The sequence below is a fragment of the Pseudomyrmex gracilis genome, unplaced genomic scaffold, assembly GCF_002006095.1.
Source record: "Pseudomyrmex gracilis isolate BER0280 unplaced genomic scaffold, ASM200609v1 scaffold_519, whole genome shotgun sequence".
NCBI classification, from domain to species: domain Eukaryota; kingdom Metazoa; phylum Arthropoda; class Insecta; order Hymenoptera; family Formicidae; genus Pseudomyrmex; species Pseudomyrmex gracilis.
In genome coordinates, this window is record NW_018021103.1 from 56330 (window position 1) to 73775 (window position 17446).

The 17446-nt window shown below is 33.5% G+C and overlaps 1 protein-coding gene across 6 annotated transcripts in view; it reads right to left on the reverse strand.

The window, feature by feature from the left end:
• LOC109860963 (protein tramtrack, beta isoform-like) overlaps positions 1–17072 on the reverse strand; it is a 34846-nt gene extending 17774 nt beyond the window's left edge. For 3 of the 6 annotated variants that reach the window (XM_020440395.1, XM_020440394.1, XM_020440393.1), the window contains exons 1-5: positions 16554–17072; positions 15758–15952; positions 15474–15671; positions 14442–14940; positions 14264–14323 (exon numbers count right to left, since the gene is read on the reverse strand). In XM_020440395.1, the coding sequence (XP_020295984.1) occupies positions 14264–14323; positions 14442–14940; positions 15474–15671; positions 15758–15943 (943 nt within the window). In that variant the 5' untranslated portion in view covers positions 15944–15952; positions 16554–17072. The other 3 variants (XM_020440391.1, XM_020440392.1, XM_020440396.1) reach the window with 3 other exon arrangements.
• Positions 17073–17446: the final 374 nt, after the last annotated feature.

Consider the following 17446-nt stretch of genomic DNA (forward strand, 5'->3'; position numbering starts at 1 on the left):
TTAAATACTTCTAATTATAAAAAGTGTATTTATATATATCTTCTTTCATTTTTTTTAAAGTACTTGTTTTTCAGCAAAAGTATGGGATTCTCTATAGCAGAAGCGTTTGTTTGTTTTTTTTTTAATGTAGTAATTCTTCACATAAAAATTATAAGTAGAGTGTGTTTGATCTTACATATTAATAAAAATATTAAATGAGATTAATATACAAACTACTAATTTTATGAATTTTTACATATCTAGTCACACAAGACGTTTATGTATTTGCCTTGCACTTGTGTTTTTAAATTGAATCCTGAAAGTAAACAGCTTATGTAAAGTATGTAACTAAAATGTGTAAAAAGAATAAAGAAATTTGTACTCTCAGATGCAAATATTTTTTGAGACAAATTTACATAAAAACATTTTTACCTCCATGAAATTAGATTGTACAAAATTGATTTCTATCTATGCGCATTTATAAATACTTTTCCTGTTATTTTAAGCAAAACTAAACACACTTGTTTGATCATTTATTTTGTTATTGAATACAAAACATATATGTACGTTATCACAAAATAAAAACTTATTAGTTGAATAAAGAAATAAAATAATAGGTTCTATAATATTGTATGTCTCCATAAAATACTCACAGTCACAATGCTATATTGTATGGCACATATATCTTAAGTATTTATATAGATGTATTTTTAATTTCGATCAGTGTTTTATAAGTAATATTATACAAAAATATTAATTCTATTTACAATATTGAATTTATCATAATTAAATTCTGTAATCAATCTAGAACACACTTTTTTTTTTTACAAAACATTGATATATAAATTATTTGCGAATTATATTGCCATTCAAGTAAGATCATATAAATTTTCGATATCAACATGTTTTCTGCGTCTTAAACACTTAAGTTCTATTTTGCTTACTAAAATAGAAATATTTGTGTTGAAGTACGATAGACAAAAGGCATTTAAGAAATACTAATATTTAAAAAATAGTAAAAATATATATAATTATATATATATATATAATTATGGAATATGAAATATACAATAGCCTAGTAAAATTAGAATTTCTGCGGAAAAATGAGTAACAACCTGAATTTTTGGACGGACCTTTATTTTGTCATTTTTAAAAATGTCTCAAGAGTCTCCATCGATATGACCTCTGCGTAAAATTTTTAGAAGGTTAAAGGTAAAAAAAAGTTTTTTGCAAATATCTCGAATTCTACTGGTTCTACGGCAAAAATAGTTATTATGAAATTTGGAGATTAAAAACTTCTCTACAAAAAAAGTTGTATTGAGTTTTTTCGTAGGAGCAACCGTTTTGAAGAAAATAGCACGTGAATGTTGACGTGAATGTCACTGTGGATGTATATTAAATGCGCCTACTACTTACTCTACTTCTGAGGTGGTGTGAAACAGAGCCTTCCAACTGATCATGTGACTGCATAGAAATCTTATGGCGTAAACCGCACGCCGTGCGCGAGTTGAAAAGAGCTCTGGTGTGGAAAAGAGTGCATGATCACTCAGAAGCATGATTTTTCAAATTTCGAAGCGTAGTACAGGAAAACGGTTGCTCTTACGAAAAACACTCATAGAACCCATTTGTAGAGAATTTTCTAATCTCTAAATTTCATAATAACTATTTTTGCCGTAGAACCAATAGAATTCGAGATATTTGCGAAAAACTGTTTTTTTTTTACCTTTAACCCTCTATAAAATTTTACGCAGAGATCATATCGATAGAGACTTTTGAGACATTGTTTAAAACGACAAAATAAAGGTCTATGCAAAAATTCAGCTTGTTACTAATTTTTCCGCAGGGTTACCATTTTTTCGTCTAATTTTACTGGGCTAATAATACATATATATAATTACTATTTAAAATTGTGAACATATAGACGCCCCAAGAAAAACGTACGTCAATGTGGCATAAGTCATTTGCAAAATCGAAAAGACTTCAATCGGACATCTCAATGTGATGTACTATGTTAAAACATCTCATACAATAGTGAGGTTTACCGACACAATCAATACAGTAAGTTGTTACTTCAATTACTTTTATCCGACCGTTATGTTGGCGAGAAGTCTCGTTACATCTCTTACAGACTCTTTTTACTGATCTAGCTGGTCCTCTTTTTTTTTTTATTGTGTGATGAGATATATCATTTAAATCTGTCATAATCATCCTGTCCTGTTCTATAACCATATTTTTTTCTGTTATTTGATCATCTATGCTATTGTCCTCATAGTTCGTTGTTACAGTCGGAGAGTGTGTTTCATAATACTCATCCCCTACGCCGGTGGCAGGTAGACATTTTGTCAGGTAGTTTGCCAATTCTTTTAGAGATTCTACAACAGACATACGATTTCGCACTATTATATAATGCGTGTATATTCACGAAAGCTGCAGGTTACCAAATTCATCTTATTCAGAGCTTACCAAATGTAATACCAAACCCTTTTTATACGACTTGAGTTAAAGTATCGTCATGTGACATACACATTAGTGAAGATTTTTTGTTCTCTGCTATCTCACGGAAATTTTGATTGAATGTACGAATTTATTTATTTCAGCTTTATAAACATAATCGTTTCTGTTGAGTGTAAAATAATAAATAACAGAGTACACATTTCGCTTGTTCGTTCATTCTCAAATACTAACGTTCGCAAATAAGTTTCGTACAATGTAACAATTCGCGTTTGAGCGAAATTTGTTTGACAGCGAACATGTCAAATACTTTTCGAACAACCAATAAATTACATTGTTAAAACTAAGCTTCAATAAGCTGTATGAATAAATCCCTATATAGATTTTTGCGCTGTATTGAAGTTTAAGTACACCTTTTCAAGTACACTTATTGATTAAGTACTTCAACTCCCTGTAAATACGTTTTGTATGTGAGTGTGTGTGTGTGTGTGTGCGCGCGCGCGCGTGCTAACGAACAGCACAATAATCGACTCCTGGAAGCTATAGCAGGTAGTAGGAAAAAACAATGAAAGAAACTGGAAGAAAAAACAGTCCGAGAGAGGAGAGGAAGGAAAGGACATTCATTATCACTTCCGAAAACTTGACTTGACGTCATATGAATATTTGAACATATGTTGATGTTTGTGGATACGCAGCAAATGTGATTTCATGTCGTAACTTCGACTGAAGATGCGATGGCAAATTGGACACCTGGTCTGGCCCGCGTGCAAATCCTTGTGCAGTGTCAACGACATCGGGTGCTTGAAACCCTTCCAACAAATTCTACAGCGAAACAAGAGGCCGGTGTCAGCCGTAGCGCCGGACTGACCATAATCATCGTCCGGGACGGACTCGGCGACGCCGCTGGCAGAAACAGCGTCGGCGTCGTCGTCGTCGTCGTCGTAACCACTCGCGACTCGTTCTACAAAGAAAACAACAAAAAACACAACGTCACCACGCATTGTTAGCCAGCACCGTTTTCGAACGCGAATTAGATCTCGAATGAGAAATCATTGCATGGCTGAGATTCTTTGGAAAAGAAAAAACCGTCTATATTTTTTTTTTATCCTTGAATATGAACAATCGTAATAGCAATTAAAGTACTATTAAATTATAAAATCCTGCCAATACATACTTTGAGAAATTGTTTACCGAAAAAAATAAAATACGAAATTTCATGTTATCGATATAAATATTTGTGTTAAATATGTGTCAGATGTATATTTACTACACTTGCAACATTGTATGTAAGTTATAGCTTGAAATATATGATTTTTGAGAACCCCAATATATACAAACAAAATGGAAAGAGACAAGGTTGGAAGAAATTACTTCGAAATATTTGCAAAACGGGAATATATTTTTCGTCTATTCTCGTCAACAATTCCTAGCGTCTTTTCCTTACGAGACGAGCATGATAAGCGCAAGCTGAGTAGAGCAAGCCTAATCAGATGAGACAGAGGAAAAACAGAAGACATACGACACCATTAAGAGAGAGATTCAAAAGCTCGTTAAGCCCCAGGCGGTCGCAAATATCAGAGAAGAATTGTTCCTCGTGACTTTAATCAAATAACAGTTTTTTAATAGTTTTAAGAAAAGATGGAGACAAAAGTGTTTTTTAAAAACATAATCGTGAAATACACTTTTCTCATTAAAATTTTATATTCTCATGTGTGCATGTTATAAGTTATATTAATTAGTTATGCAGTTTAAACACTTTGTGTAAAACAAGTCGCTTCGAAAAAACTTCATTTTATAATGCTTGCGCTTTATCTTTTCTACACACAATAATCTTTAAAATTGCAAAAAAAAAGAGAATTCTCTTTAGTTTTTCTCATTAAAAAAAATAGGATATACTTTGAACAAATTTAACAACAATTTTCAGCTCATATGATATCAAAAATCTAGTTTTTAAAGATTGATTCGATCGTGTGAGCTAATGTGCTAGATATTCGTGCAAAATATTCTTTATTTTATTTGAAACGTATAAATTAATACACATAAGACTTTGAACTAAGTTTAATTTGAAAACTCATATTTCCAATTTGAAAATTCAATACCCAATTTACCAAATCGAGAAAGAGTGGCATGAAAGAGCTAGTTTTAATAAAGAGCCAAAAAAACTATTTAAAAAACAATCAAACATAACGCTTATTGTTCCAATTTGTTTATTTATTTATTTATGTAATATAATAAACAAATAAACAAAAAACAAGATTACTAAACATATTTCCACTTAAAAAAAAGTAAAATTCGACTCTTTCATAACATGATAAGCATTAAAACAGCCAAATTATTTTGGTCAAAATTGCTTTAAAACATGCCTAAAAGATTTAGTTTTTTCTTCTCAATCGTAATTTTAAAAGTTTTGATTAATAAAGTAAGAGTTACTTAGATGTAAGTAAAATATATATAAATAAAAACTTTACGTTGGTTGTTTTTGTTAATTTTGAAGAGATTGTTTAATAAACCTAGTTTTACATTTTTGTAACAATTAATTATTACTAACAATTATGTCTATTAACAATTTGTTTATTAATTTTGTTTATTAACAGTCACAGTTCCTGTTATAAGAAGTCGGTTTTTTCATAACTTTTCCTCTTAGAAAAGATCTCAAAATACACTACAAAATAAACGTTTTGACTGAGAAATATTTACATAATTAGGAAACTAAATACATACATAAAATCATAATATAATAATCTTTGTGTTATTTCGGTAAATTTGCATATTAAGGGCGACCTCAATGATTTCAATGACCTTGACATATATTGTCAAGGTGACCGTCCTGAGTAACAATCGGAAAGTTTTAGCCGTCGCTCGTTCTTCGTTACAAAGTTATGGACAAAAAAAGTTTAATAATTGAACCATCGTTTTTTGACACCGTATATATTTTAGATGAAGAATATATAAATGTTTTAGACATATGTGTGTGTAATGTATAATAGTTTAGACATAATATGTCTTACACATAAGTATTTAGTTTATAAACAATAAAATTTAAAATTAATAAATTTTAAATTTAAATGTAAAAATCACAATTTCTACGTGTTGGCAGGGGGACTGCGCCCCCTGCAAGGGAGGGGCTAAGCCCCTCCACCTGCACTTCCTCCTCGCTTTGCATAGAAAAGTGAAACCTATGTGGAACGTTGCGTTTTACAAAGGTTTCAACTTCCTACGCAAAGCAAGGGGGGGTGCAGGTGGAGGGGTGTAGCCTCTCCCCTGCATGGAGGCGAAGCCCCTCTCGTGGGGGGGCACAGTCCCCCGTGCCTACGCGCTTACAACACGAACAAAAAGAACATATATAAACAAAGTAGTCTTCTTTTAGTACTTTTGGGAGTGCAGAGGGAGAGGTCAAGCCTCTTTCTCACGTGCAATAGTGTAACACAATCAAAATATTTACTTCTCAAATGTACACGGTGTCGAAAATCGATGGTTCAGTTATGAAACTTTTTCCGTCCATAACTTTTTACTGAAGAACGAGTGACGGCTAAAATCTTTCGACTGTTACTCGGGAACATGTCAAGGTCATTGAAATCGGTAAGATCGCCCTTAATATGCAAATTTACCGTTATTTCTTTACACGAGAATGTTAAAAAACAAAAATAAAATCCAAAAATTTACTTTTTAATGACAAAATCTTTGATACGGTATACCGGCACTATTTATTTTTAATAATCTGTCAAATATATTTGTGGGTGACATGTGTCTAGTGTTGCTGTATAAAACCTAAAACTTCCGTGAAATTCATTCAGAAACTGCCGAATAAATGAAAATGGCTCTTTCAAAAGAAGAAGGGCTCATAAGGCGGGTTTTCGGCCCAATCAGAAAATCATCGAAAATACGTGGAATACATTGTTTGAGACCATACCAATAATATTCAGTCAATTTTAGCCTAAATGGGATACATTCGTACCCCTCCTACCCCTCCCATACCTAGCTACGTCCACTTCACCACCCCCATATTTTGTGAGTAAGAAAATACGACCTGACAAATACGACCTATAATGTTTCACAAATAAACAGTTTTGGGCCAGTTGAGCATTAGTCAATCGATCGTAGCTCACATCACTATGCTTCCCTTGGATCTCCCAATGCTTTTTACCACCCACAATACGGTCTTAAGTTCTTGCGAATGAGAAATGGTCACAGAAAATGACTTCCGAAAACAAATAGAGATTTCACATATACGAAATCATTTTTTGTGACCATTTCTCACTCGCAACAACTTAAGGCGATATAGTGGAGGGTAAAAAGCATTGGGAGATCCAAGGGGAGGGAAAGCATAGTGATGTGAGCTACGATCGATTGACTAATGCTCAACTGGCCCAAAACTGTTTATTTGTGAAACATTATAGGTCGTATTTGTCAGCGTTTCTTACTCACAAAATATGGGGGTAGTGAAGTGGACGTAGCTAGGTATGGGAGGGGTAGGAGCGGTACGAATGTATCCCGTTTAGGCTAAAATTGACTGAATATTATTGGTATGGTCTCAAAAAATGTATTCCACGTGTTTTCGATGATTTTCTGATTGGGCCGAAAACCCGCTTTATGGGCCCTCCTCCTTTTCAATCTTCTTTCATGTCACTTTTCCCCTACTGCGAGAAATTCATCCAGTGCCTTGATGGCCGAATTGGGAAAATGCTGAATGCGACAAGTCCAGATTCGACTCCTGATCAAGATGTCTCTTTCGCAATGAATATTTTAATTTCTATGTAAGGGAAAATAAATTGGAAATTTCATTTGATACAAATCAAGCATTTTAGATAAATTTTCAAATTGAATTTGATTCAACTTATTATATGTATTAATTTACAATTCAATTAAATTAAGTTCAATTAAAATAAGAAATATATTGCGCACGAACATCTAACACATTGGCTCACACGATCGAATTAATCTTTGCTAGATTGATGACATTTTAAATTGAATCAAAAATTCACAGTATATATTATCTACACAGTGCTATCTACAAATAATATCTATTAACGATAAATGGTGGAATTTCAAAGAAAAGAAAATCATAATTAAAAATATTCAATTTCTTTGTTCTTTCAATGTCATACAAGTGGTAAAAATAATCGACAATAATGTATTTAAAAAAATCAGTCTATAGGTATTTGTGTGTAGTACTTCGAAGTATGATTACACTGTAGTATGTATGATGCGTCATGGACGATAATAATAATGCAAATTAAATATATGATACTAGGTAAGTCCAAACAACCTTGTTCCAATTCGCAATATAAGAGCTAAACGAAAAATGCTTAATCTAAGAGATCGTCGGAATTGTGTATACAAGATAATAATAAAAATTAATTTAAATATTATCTACATGAGTTGCTTGGACTCTCTTACATATATAACACGTTAGTAATATTATGTAGCAGCTGTCTTATAGTCTTAGCGGATACAAAAAAACAATTGCTATTCTTTGTACTTAACGTTTTTTTAACAAATTAATTAAATCTAGTTCCTCGCGGTAACAAGAGATTTCTCTATGAGATCCTCATGGATAACATGGCTGACAAAGTTGACGAAAAATAATATAATTAATAACTATATCGATGAATCTATAAATAAACAGTCTTATAAAAAAAGTCGAAATTAAATTAAATTTTACTATTGACTTTGTTATAAAGTTGTTTATATTCTTTGCGCTTTTAACTTTTCTTTCGTGCTTGATGTGAGCATTACGACGATGTCAAGTTTTTGATTTCCAAATCACGATTAGTCACATCCTGACGCTTGCATACAAGCACGTAAAAAAAAATATATGCAATATATACCGCAGACTTCAATTTTGATCATCATTATATTATCATAACGATCTCAATATAATAATGTATCGTATAATAATATAATAATGTAAAAAATAATATATATACAATATAAATAATATATATTTTAATTTATATAATTAGAATATAACATTATAACTGTTTTTAAACAAATCATTCAACAAATGACGGTGTTTAACGATTTGTCTACTGTCAATTTAATTTCGACCGCACTCTCGAATGAGTAAGGAAAAAACAATAATCTCGTGATTGACAGCGCAATGTCGTACTGAGTATGTAACATTGTTTGTCAAAAATCATGCTGTCATTAATCAATTAGCATTCTTAAGTAACAATATAAATTACCACGCAAATTTATAAAAAGTTATATAATTAGCAAATATACATAAATACAGAACGTATGTTTGTCGCTGCATGACACTTGATATAAAATTACATTTCACTAATTACAAATAGTTGCGTTAATCTATATAACAAAAAAAAAATATAATACAGATGAAAATCGCAAATTCTTCATTTAAAAAAAAGTCTCAATAATAATAGAAATGTATAATTCACCATAATTACGATAATTTGAAAAGAAAGCTAAGAGTTTAATAAAAATTTTACACAATATTAGGCATATATACAAAATCGGGAAGAAAATTTTTTTCAGAAAACTGTCATCTTCATAAAGAAAACGCTAATTATAAGATTTGCGTGATCACATGAGAGCATTTAAAACTGAAACTCCTCTCCTTGTCTCTCCGCAAGGTGTATCTATGCTGAGGTTGTCTCATTCATACTTCCTATGGTCTGTCGACTCACCCCAATGTGCAGTGGGGAGAGATGGACGTTAGAGTTTTCGTTGCCAACTGAGCGTTACTACGAAGAGGTTGGTGCTAGGGGGGCGGAATATGCGGAATCGCGCGTATTTTGTGATAGTCGACGAAACACGGCCAGCGACACAAACAGGCATTGCAGGGCCAACACTTGAAGCGAGTCTGCCTGAGTTTGCCGCGAGATGTTACCATGCCGCGCTGCTTGCAGTGCACACACACTTTTCCGTGGCCGTTCGCTTTGCTGAGGCTATGTGGTTGACCAGATACGTATGTGAACCCTCCTGGAGAGAAACACAGTGTTGTTGTGGCCAGCGGCAAACACAAATGTCGTTTTTTTTTTTTTTTCGAATTCTTACGTGTGTGTATCAGGGAGGGGGAGGAGGTTAGTCAGTTTTCTTAAAGAAGTAGTAGGCGCGAGGTAGGGGGCATGCAACAACCGTTAGTTATTTAATTACAACAAAAAAGACACCTCTCTCCGTATGTGTGTACATAGATTATCTCCCGGGTACTAGAAAAACTCGCAGCAACATCAGCAGAACCAACCCCCAGCACCAACCATAGTAATCCCATAATCGCAGCAGCAGCAGCTGCTGCAAGAAAGCCATGTCTACAATGTATCATTGACCTGATGTTCTTCATCGCGCGATAGCATTGTCACGTGCTAGTTTTCAACACGTTTTTTTTTTACGCTTTTGCATCGTTTCAATGTTTTCTCCTCTGTAATGTTTGAGTTTTATACGTCGAGTAGTTTACGGGACTTATTAGCAAAAAATTAGCATTTTCAGCTTTTCTTCAGCTGACGAGAGGAGAGACGTAGAGAGACGAGTCCACGTGGATGTACTTTTGCATTATTCTCAGGCTTCGTTCTCTTGAACGGTTTCCCGATCCTCTCGTGAATTTATTATCACAATTGTGTCTTTAATGGCAGAAACAATTGTAATTTATCATCATCATTTTTTCTGCCAATTAGACGATTTTTTATGAGAAGGAAAACTTTTTCTCTGCACATAGGCCGTCAATCTGTGCCAAAAGAAGAATCTCTCTTAATTTTTTCGAGCGCTTGATGATGCTGGAGCAAGAGAAAACGCTGATTACACATAATTGGTTAGGATGCTCGAGTGTTCGGCCTCCCGTGTTTATCGACGATGAGCTTCGTCGACCTCTTGCAGCGCGATTTGCGATCGATATCTCCGACGGGTATTCACTTTTATATCGCGCATGGAAAAGCCGCGTCAATCGCCGCTATCGTGTTCATCGTTGCACTTCATATTGCGATAAAATTATCGACGAGTTGATATAATTCCAAGTGCAAAACGCAACTTTTCACATATAAAGCACTCTTGTTGTTTATTCTCGGTGCTTTTTGCTTGATTTTTCATCTCATCAAGTTTCTTCAGCAACAACGCTTATCGCGAATCTCGAGACGGCCGCAAGGCCATCAGTCAGAGTTCGCGTGTCAACGGAAATATTTTCAAGAACAATTCAATACCTTGGAAAGTAAACACAGATTGAAACGAACAAAACGCACAGCTTCAAATATAAGAAACGAGTTAATATTTTCTAATTGTTTTTTTTTTAACAAACTATACTATTAATTTCAACGCATCAATTCTGATCTAGATTTTACATCCTAATCATATCTTTGTTCTATTTTATCCTAGAACAATGTAAAATTAATGAAACTAATGCCATTATACGTGATATGCAAACAATAATACCAAGCCACATGTTTGTTGAGCTGTGATTAAAATTCGAAGATATTGTATTGTTTGTGATCAATACAGTCCGCAACTGAATCGTGCGGATAAATTGATTTATAGTTAAAATTGAGTTGTTATAAGAAAAAAAAGCTGCGCAAATGAATCGACTATGGAACGGAACACACTATAGAACAGATTACGCGTTATGCAAAAAATTATGTAACGACAATAACGTTAGCACTTGAACAATGAAGGAACAAGCTTTTTTATGTCTTTGTGACTAAAAAAAGTTGATGTTTTGGATTTAGATTGAGATTGAGAATTTAGATTACCTACCTGCCAAAAAAATGTTTAATTATTTTCTTTCTTTTATACTGATCAAAGGCTTTCGTGTTATGTTTCTCACAAATACTTCCCACAATTCCCCACAATCAATTTGAAATTTATGACATTCGAAGAAGAAAAGAATCACATCACGTGGACATTCCTCCAAAATCCGTAAAACAAAACATTCAAATAAAATTGAAAACCATAATAATTCGTGAATATAATTCTTCTTGTTAATTGTCCAATTCGGTAAAGAGATCGAAGATAGAAATTTTAAATTTGATAACAGATCGATCTCAAATTTCTACACGGTTCGGTTTCTAAACTTTACTTTTCCTTAATCTTCATACTTATATATTGATGTAATCATATGCTTATAGTGCGGTTTTGAATTTCGATTTTTTTACTTAAGTAATCGTGCAAAAATATTATTCTAAAAAGATATTAAAATGTTTATCTCAAACATATACATATTAGTACAAAATATACATATTAGTACATACATATTAGTACAAAAGAGATCACTTTACGTCATAAAGTATTATTACGGATTCCGAAGGAATATCGATTCAATCTGATCGCCGTACTTTCCACACGTGGGAAGTACTCTACATTTGTAAAGTTTTGTATCATAAAGGAAAAGAGTCAGTCTTGAGTTATATCAAGAAATATCAAGAAAAGTTTTGCACACATGCCATTGTCACCAGAGTACCACCACCACTACCTGATTATTTCAGGATTAATTTTTTACTTCAAGGCTGTGCAGATCGCGAAAATAACGATCGCATTTTACGACTCAACCTGTCCTTAGTTGATCTTGATTTGAATACAAAGATAGCGCAGAGAGAAAGAGAGAGAGAGAGAGAGAGAGAGAGAGAGAGAGAGAGAGCCGAAAGAGCAACTGTGTCCGAAATCAAGTAATTTTCATAATATCATGAAATTTGATTTTCTCTTTCTCTCTCTCTCTCTCTCTCTCTCTCTCTCTCTCTCTTTCTCTCTCTCTCTCTACAAAATATTATTTATTATTCTGATAGATCTGTAGAGACTAACGATTTACATGAGAACTTCCGTACACAATCGAGCAAATAGCTTTGATAGATTTTTTTTAGAGATGTTGAGTTATCAGAGAAATTCTATTTAAAAACAAAGATAGTGTTTTTTCTAACATAAAGATATTCGAAAAAATAAATCAATTTTTAGTAAAAATTAAAAAATTGTGTAAAATCTTTTTTTGTTCAACAATGTGTTTTTCGCAAACCTCTAGAAAAAAATTTCTTGTCTTTTATCTTCAAACTTTGATATTCTTACATAAGAGATTAATGTTGTACATGCAGATAAATTATGTATGTTGTGTGTACGTAGTGGGGTTTGCGCTATATACATAAATTAAATACTAATTGACGAAGAAGTTGCTTCGAACCAGCGCTGAAAGGTATTCTGGTTTTAGTACATATACAAAAGTATGCTTACAGTTAGTGCGCAATGAGGAATATAGTGGTGGCTTTGATCGAGTTATTTTGAAAAAAGGAATGTTGATGATTGTCGGCACACATACAGCACTTGGCAATGCTTACTATCTACAGTTCAACCTACACCCGAGTGCCTGTACCATACATTTACATACAAAAAACACCATGCACTCTGTACACTAAAAGTAAAAATTTTTAATTGGCGGAAGAAAAAGTAAATCTTTCCCCTTGTTGAAATAGGGATTGTATCACATTAGAATTTTTGTTTTACCGGATCGCGTTTTGCTCAAAATCTGTTTACAGCAAACTTGCGCGCAAATCTGATTCCATTCAACAGCGTAAAACTAATTCACGTAAAAGATTTAACATTTTTAAGAGTAATCTAATCTTTTACGAGTATCTAAAAATGTTCATTTTCACGGAGTAATGCAAAAACTTGAATTTTTGACAACTCTATACATTGCGATAAAAACTCTATACATATGCAATAAAAACATTATAATGTTATTTATTTTTATGAAATTACAGAAACCGTATATTCAAACTCTCTGTTATATTAAGAATCAGGTCCACACACATATTATGAAAAAAAAAAGAAAAAAAATTTCCGACTAAACCTAAACTATTGTTTTAAGAAACATGTTACTTGTAATAATTGCATAAAAATCCTGTTATTCGGATCTCGATTTAATTCAATTTTCTTTTTCTCTAGTTTCATTTGTGTGCGTGTAATGCAAAGCTGCACAGACTATCAAATCATCGTACAATTTGATGTGTGAGACTCAGTCAACTAACTACCCCGCAAACTAAATAGTCGTAATAAAAAGGAATTTTTGTTTTCCTTCTTATTATCAAAACAATTATCACACAACCTTAATCCATGAAACCGAATAATCCCATGTAAAATGTCAAATGCTTCATGTATCAAGGCGTTCATAGTTTTATACTGTTCATAGTTTTGTAGCCACAATACATGCAATAAATCCGTCACCATTATTAGAATATAGTTTTTGTGTAATAAAGAGCAGTCCATAAAAAATTAAGAATATGTAAAAAAATTTTTTAAATCTTATTCCTTATAAAAAATACAGATGTATTTTTTAAATCATTATATAAAAAGAATTTTTAATTATAAGTATTAATGTTAAACATGTGGATACAAAACTTACAAGTATGTTGTACCGTCATTATTGCCATATTATCATTACATTGTTATTAGTGGAACTTGATCAATATTTATTTATTTATTTGTTTGTGTGAACTATGTAAATAACTAGATTATAATTTAAATAAGAATTAATTGTTCTGCAAGTAATTTAAGGTAAACATTTTAATTGCTCCTTTTAAAATTATATTACATTTTGTAATTTTCGATTTAATAAATTTTCAGTGATAATTTACATTTAAAGTGTAGCTTATAAATTAAGCGTGCCGAATGTTTAAATTTTCTTGTAAACAATGTACATGCAATAAAATATTAATTTGCAAATCTCTATTGTGTATCTTCATATCTTATATATGTATATGTATATACACACACACATACACATATATATATACACACATATATATATATACACACACAGACACACATATGTACTTTAGCATAATGACAGCACCACAGATTGCATTATATAAATTTTATATATAATGAAGGAAGATCGACTGTTACTCACCCTGTATTGCTTCCTGTGACGGCCTTTCTCCCGAAGTACCCGGTTTAGAATGCATGTGTCCTGAAAAACAAAAATAATACCTCATCAAGAATTGATTACAATTATTGAGATTGAAGACACTAATGTCGGAAAACATTCTGATAATTACAAACAAAATTATACACACAAATATACTTACCAACATCAGCTGATTGATGTTTGCCGTCCAAACCATCTGATGTTGATTGACTCGAATAGAATGTTTGACTAATATCGACTTTTTCATCATGCGACGCCGTATCTTCCATGCCAAGTTTGTTTATCGTAGCATCACCTATACCTTGATCCTCGTAACTACAACTGCTGCCATCTTGCTCCAGATATTCAGGCATTTCCAGTTTCAAATTCGGCATTAACGGGATTATTTCGACCGGATCACTGACTTGTCCGGTTTGATTTTCTATTTGATTTTTTCCGTCAGCATCTTTTGACGATCCATTATTTCCCACTGAATTCTTTTCGACATTTATTGTGCTTTCTCGCGTTTTTCTTCTTTTAGGCTGTGGCGCTTCAGGCAATTCTGTGGCGTGATACGGCAACGGAGAAGATGGCGATTTAATCCTTTTATTATCCCTTTCAGCTTTGCTGGAAGTGTTTTGCAGTTGCACTTCGGGCTCATTAGGAATTTCTATGTCATCCTGAAAAATAACATGAGACACATGTATAAAAAAATATAAGTAACATTTATTAAAAATCTTAACAACTTTATATATATATATATATATACAGGGTGTCCCAGAATTGGTGTGACATCTTTCGTAGGCAGGAAGAAGGAGTAAAACTGAGTCGAAAAGTCCTGAACCATTTTTTTGTATTATTTATAATAAAGGAGTAATGATTAATTAATTAATTAATTAATTATTAATATTAATTAATAAAGGAGTAATTATTGAGTAAATCAGGCCAATCAGCGATCTTTAGCCAGGCGCACGTCAGTGAGCCACGCGCCTGGTGTGTGAGCGCTCCGCGCGGTTCACTAATGTGCGCCTGGCTAAAGATCCGCACTGATTGGCCTGATTTACTCAANAATTACTCCTTTATTATAAATAATAGAAAAAAATGATTCAGGATTTTTCGACTCAGTTTTACTCCAACCTGCCTACGAGAGATGTCACACCAATTCGAGGGCACCCTGTATATATATATAAATTATATCTCATTAATATCTTACTTCTACTAAACTATCGTTATCCTTTCCCGTGCCATCTGTAAGACCCTGAACTGCCAATAAACCTGCTGTAGATAGGAAGCTACCTAGCTGTTCTTGAACAACGTTCACTTCACCTTGATACATGAAGTCTACCAAGGCAGCTAAATCATCAAATTTTACATTTCTGAATATAATTATGGGATGCTGGCATGGATTTTCCTATAATGTGACACAATCATAGACATATAAATACTTATTCTTATATTTCAAGACATGAATAATAAACACAATTATTTTGTATTTACCTTAAATAAATCTCTAAAATATGTGCTACAAGCAGAAAGCAGCATTTTGTGAGCTCTGATCTTCTTGCCCTCGCAACTTAAAGTTACATCTACTAGGTCTTCATCTGTTCTCAGTGTGTCAAAAGCACAAGTAATATGTTTTAAATAATTGTTCCATCTAAGAGAGAATTGTTGGCTGGACCCCATATTGTTTGTCTGAAAATCAAAGAAATTGATGCGTGAAGTTTGCACTGGCTTTCTATATCTCTCGATCTATCGAGTTAGATTCGCTGATTGTTCTCTAAATCTTACATACATACATATGTGCATTTAACCATAGACTATCGAGCAAGTGAACTAAATGAGGTGATTGAGGCATCACTTTGTGCTTACTGTCTGCAATTAGCAAATACTTTTTTTTTATATCTGCAATAGATCTAAAAAAAAATATTCTCAGACAATAAGCAACAAAACAATGTTTCAATTGCTGAATACAGTCAATGACTGACAATCGACTGTCAATTTTTTCCGAGCGATTTCACTTCTCATATGTTAACGACAAATCCCGACTTTTGAAAATGTACATCTATTAAATATCAATCATCATCAATCACGCAACCTCAAGAAACTCGACAAAATTTCTCGCAATAAAGTTAAGATCGAAATTAGTAGCAACAATTGTAGCTACGTATGTTAAATACTTGGAGTAATTGTAAAAAGATTATCATTTTTATTCTCCATATGAATTTCCCTAATGCAAGAAACAGGCCCGTGTGGTGTAATCAAATCTTTATGTCACCGGAACAGAACGTCTTACCTTGATTCCGCGTCCCAAGAGCACAAAATCGAGAATAAATGTCTTGCGAGACACGTGTATCGGGGACGTATGCGGGAGATTGATTCACGCAACTTGAGTGAGTCAAGGAAGAGAAGAATTAAATCAATCGTGTGTACACATTAATCGTCGCACGTCTGTTGTAAACCGAAAACTGTAAACAGCCGAACCGATCGCACTCTCATGGCACCGTGGAAGCGAAACCACGGGGGTGGCGAGGGGGAGGAGGTGCCCTTTGCTGGCGCGCCGCGCACTCAATGTACTTCTCGTTGCCCTTCTTTCTTCTTCTCTCTCTCACTCCGTCTCGCTCGCGACAATCACAGTCGTCGATCTCAGGAGGCGAACCGCGCGTACCTAACGCATCGCGTTCCTCGCGTTACCCGTTGCGTTATACTGTCCTGCGCGCCGAATTCACGTCCCCGTTTCCCTCACAACAAGCCGTGGTACTCCGTAGTCGAACGGCAGCAAGTAGCCATCTTCCGTTCGCGTATGAGATGCGCGAGAAGGCCCAACTAGGGATGTTCGATTTTGATTCGATTACTTAAAAAATCGATTATTTTGGCCAAAAAATCGATTCTTTTAATCGATTCTTTACTATTCGATTTTCTTGAGAATCGATTCTTTATCCTAAGAATCGAATAAAAGAATCGAATCAAAATCTTTGGAAACGTTCTATTGGCTTCTGCACAGGACGCGGTAAAGCTAGTTGCTAGCATAGACGTATAATATATAGACTGCGCGTTCCCTACCTTTGCCATGTTAAGAAAATGTCTTCAACGTGGAGAGAGAGACAGCTGGTGTTGAATAGTAGCCTCATCTTTGTCTAGCAAAGTAGTGGGGTAAATGATAGACAGAGAAGGAGTTACTATTCAAAG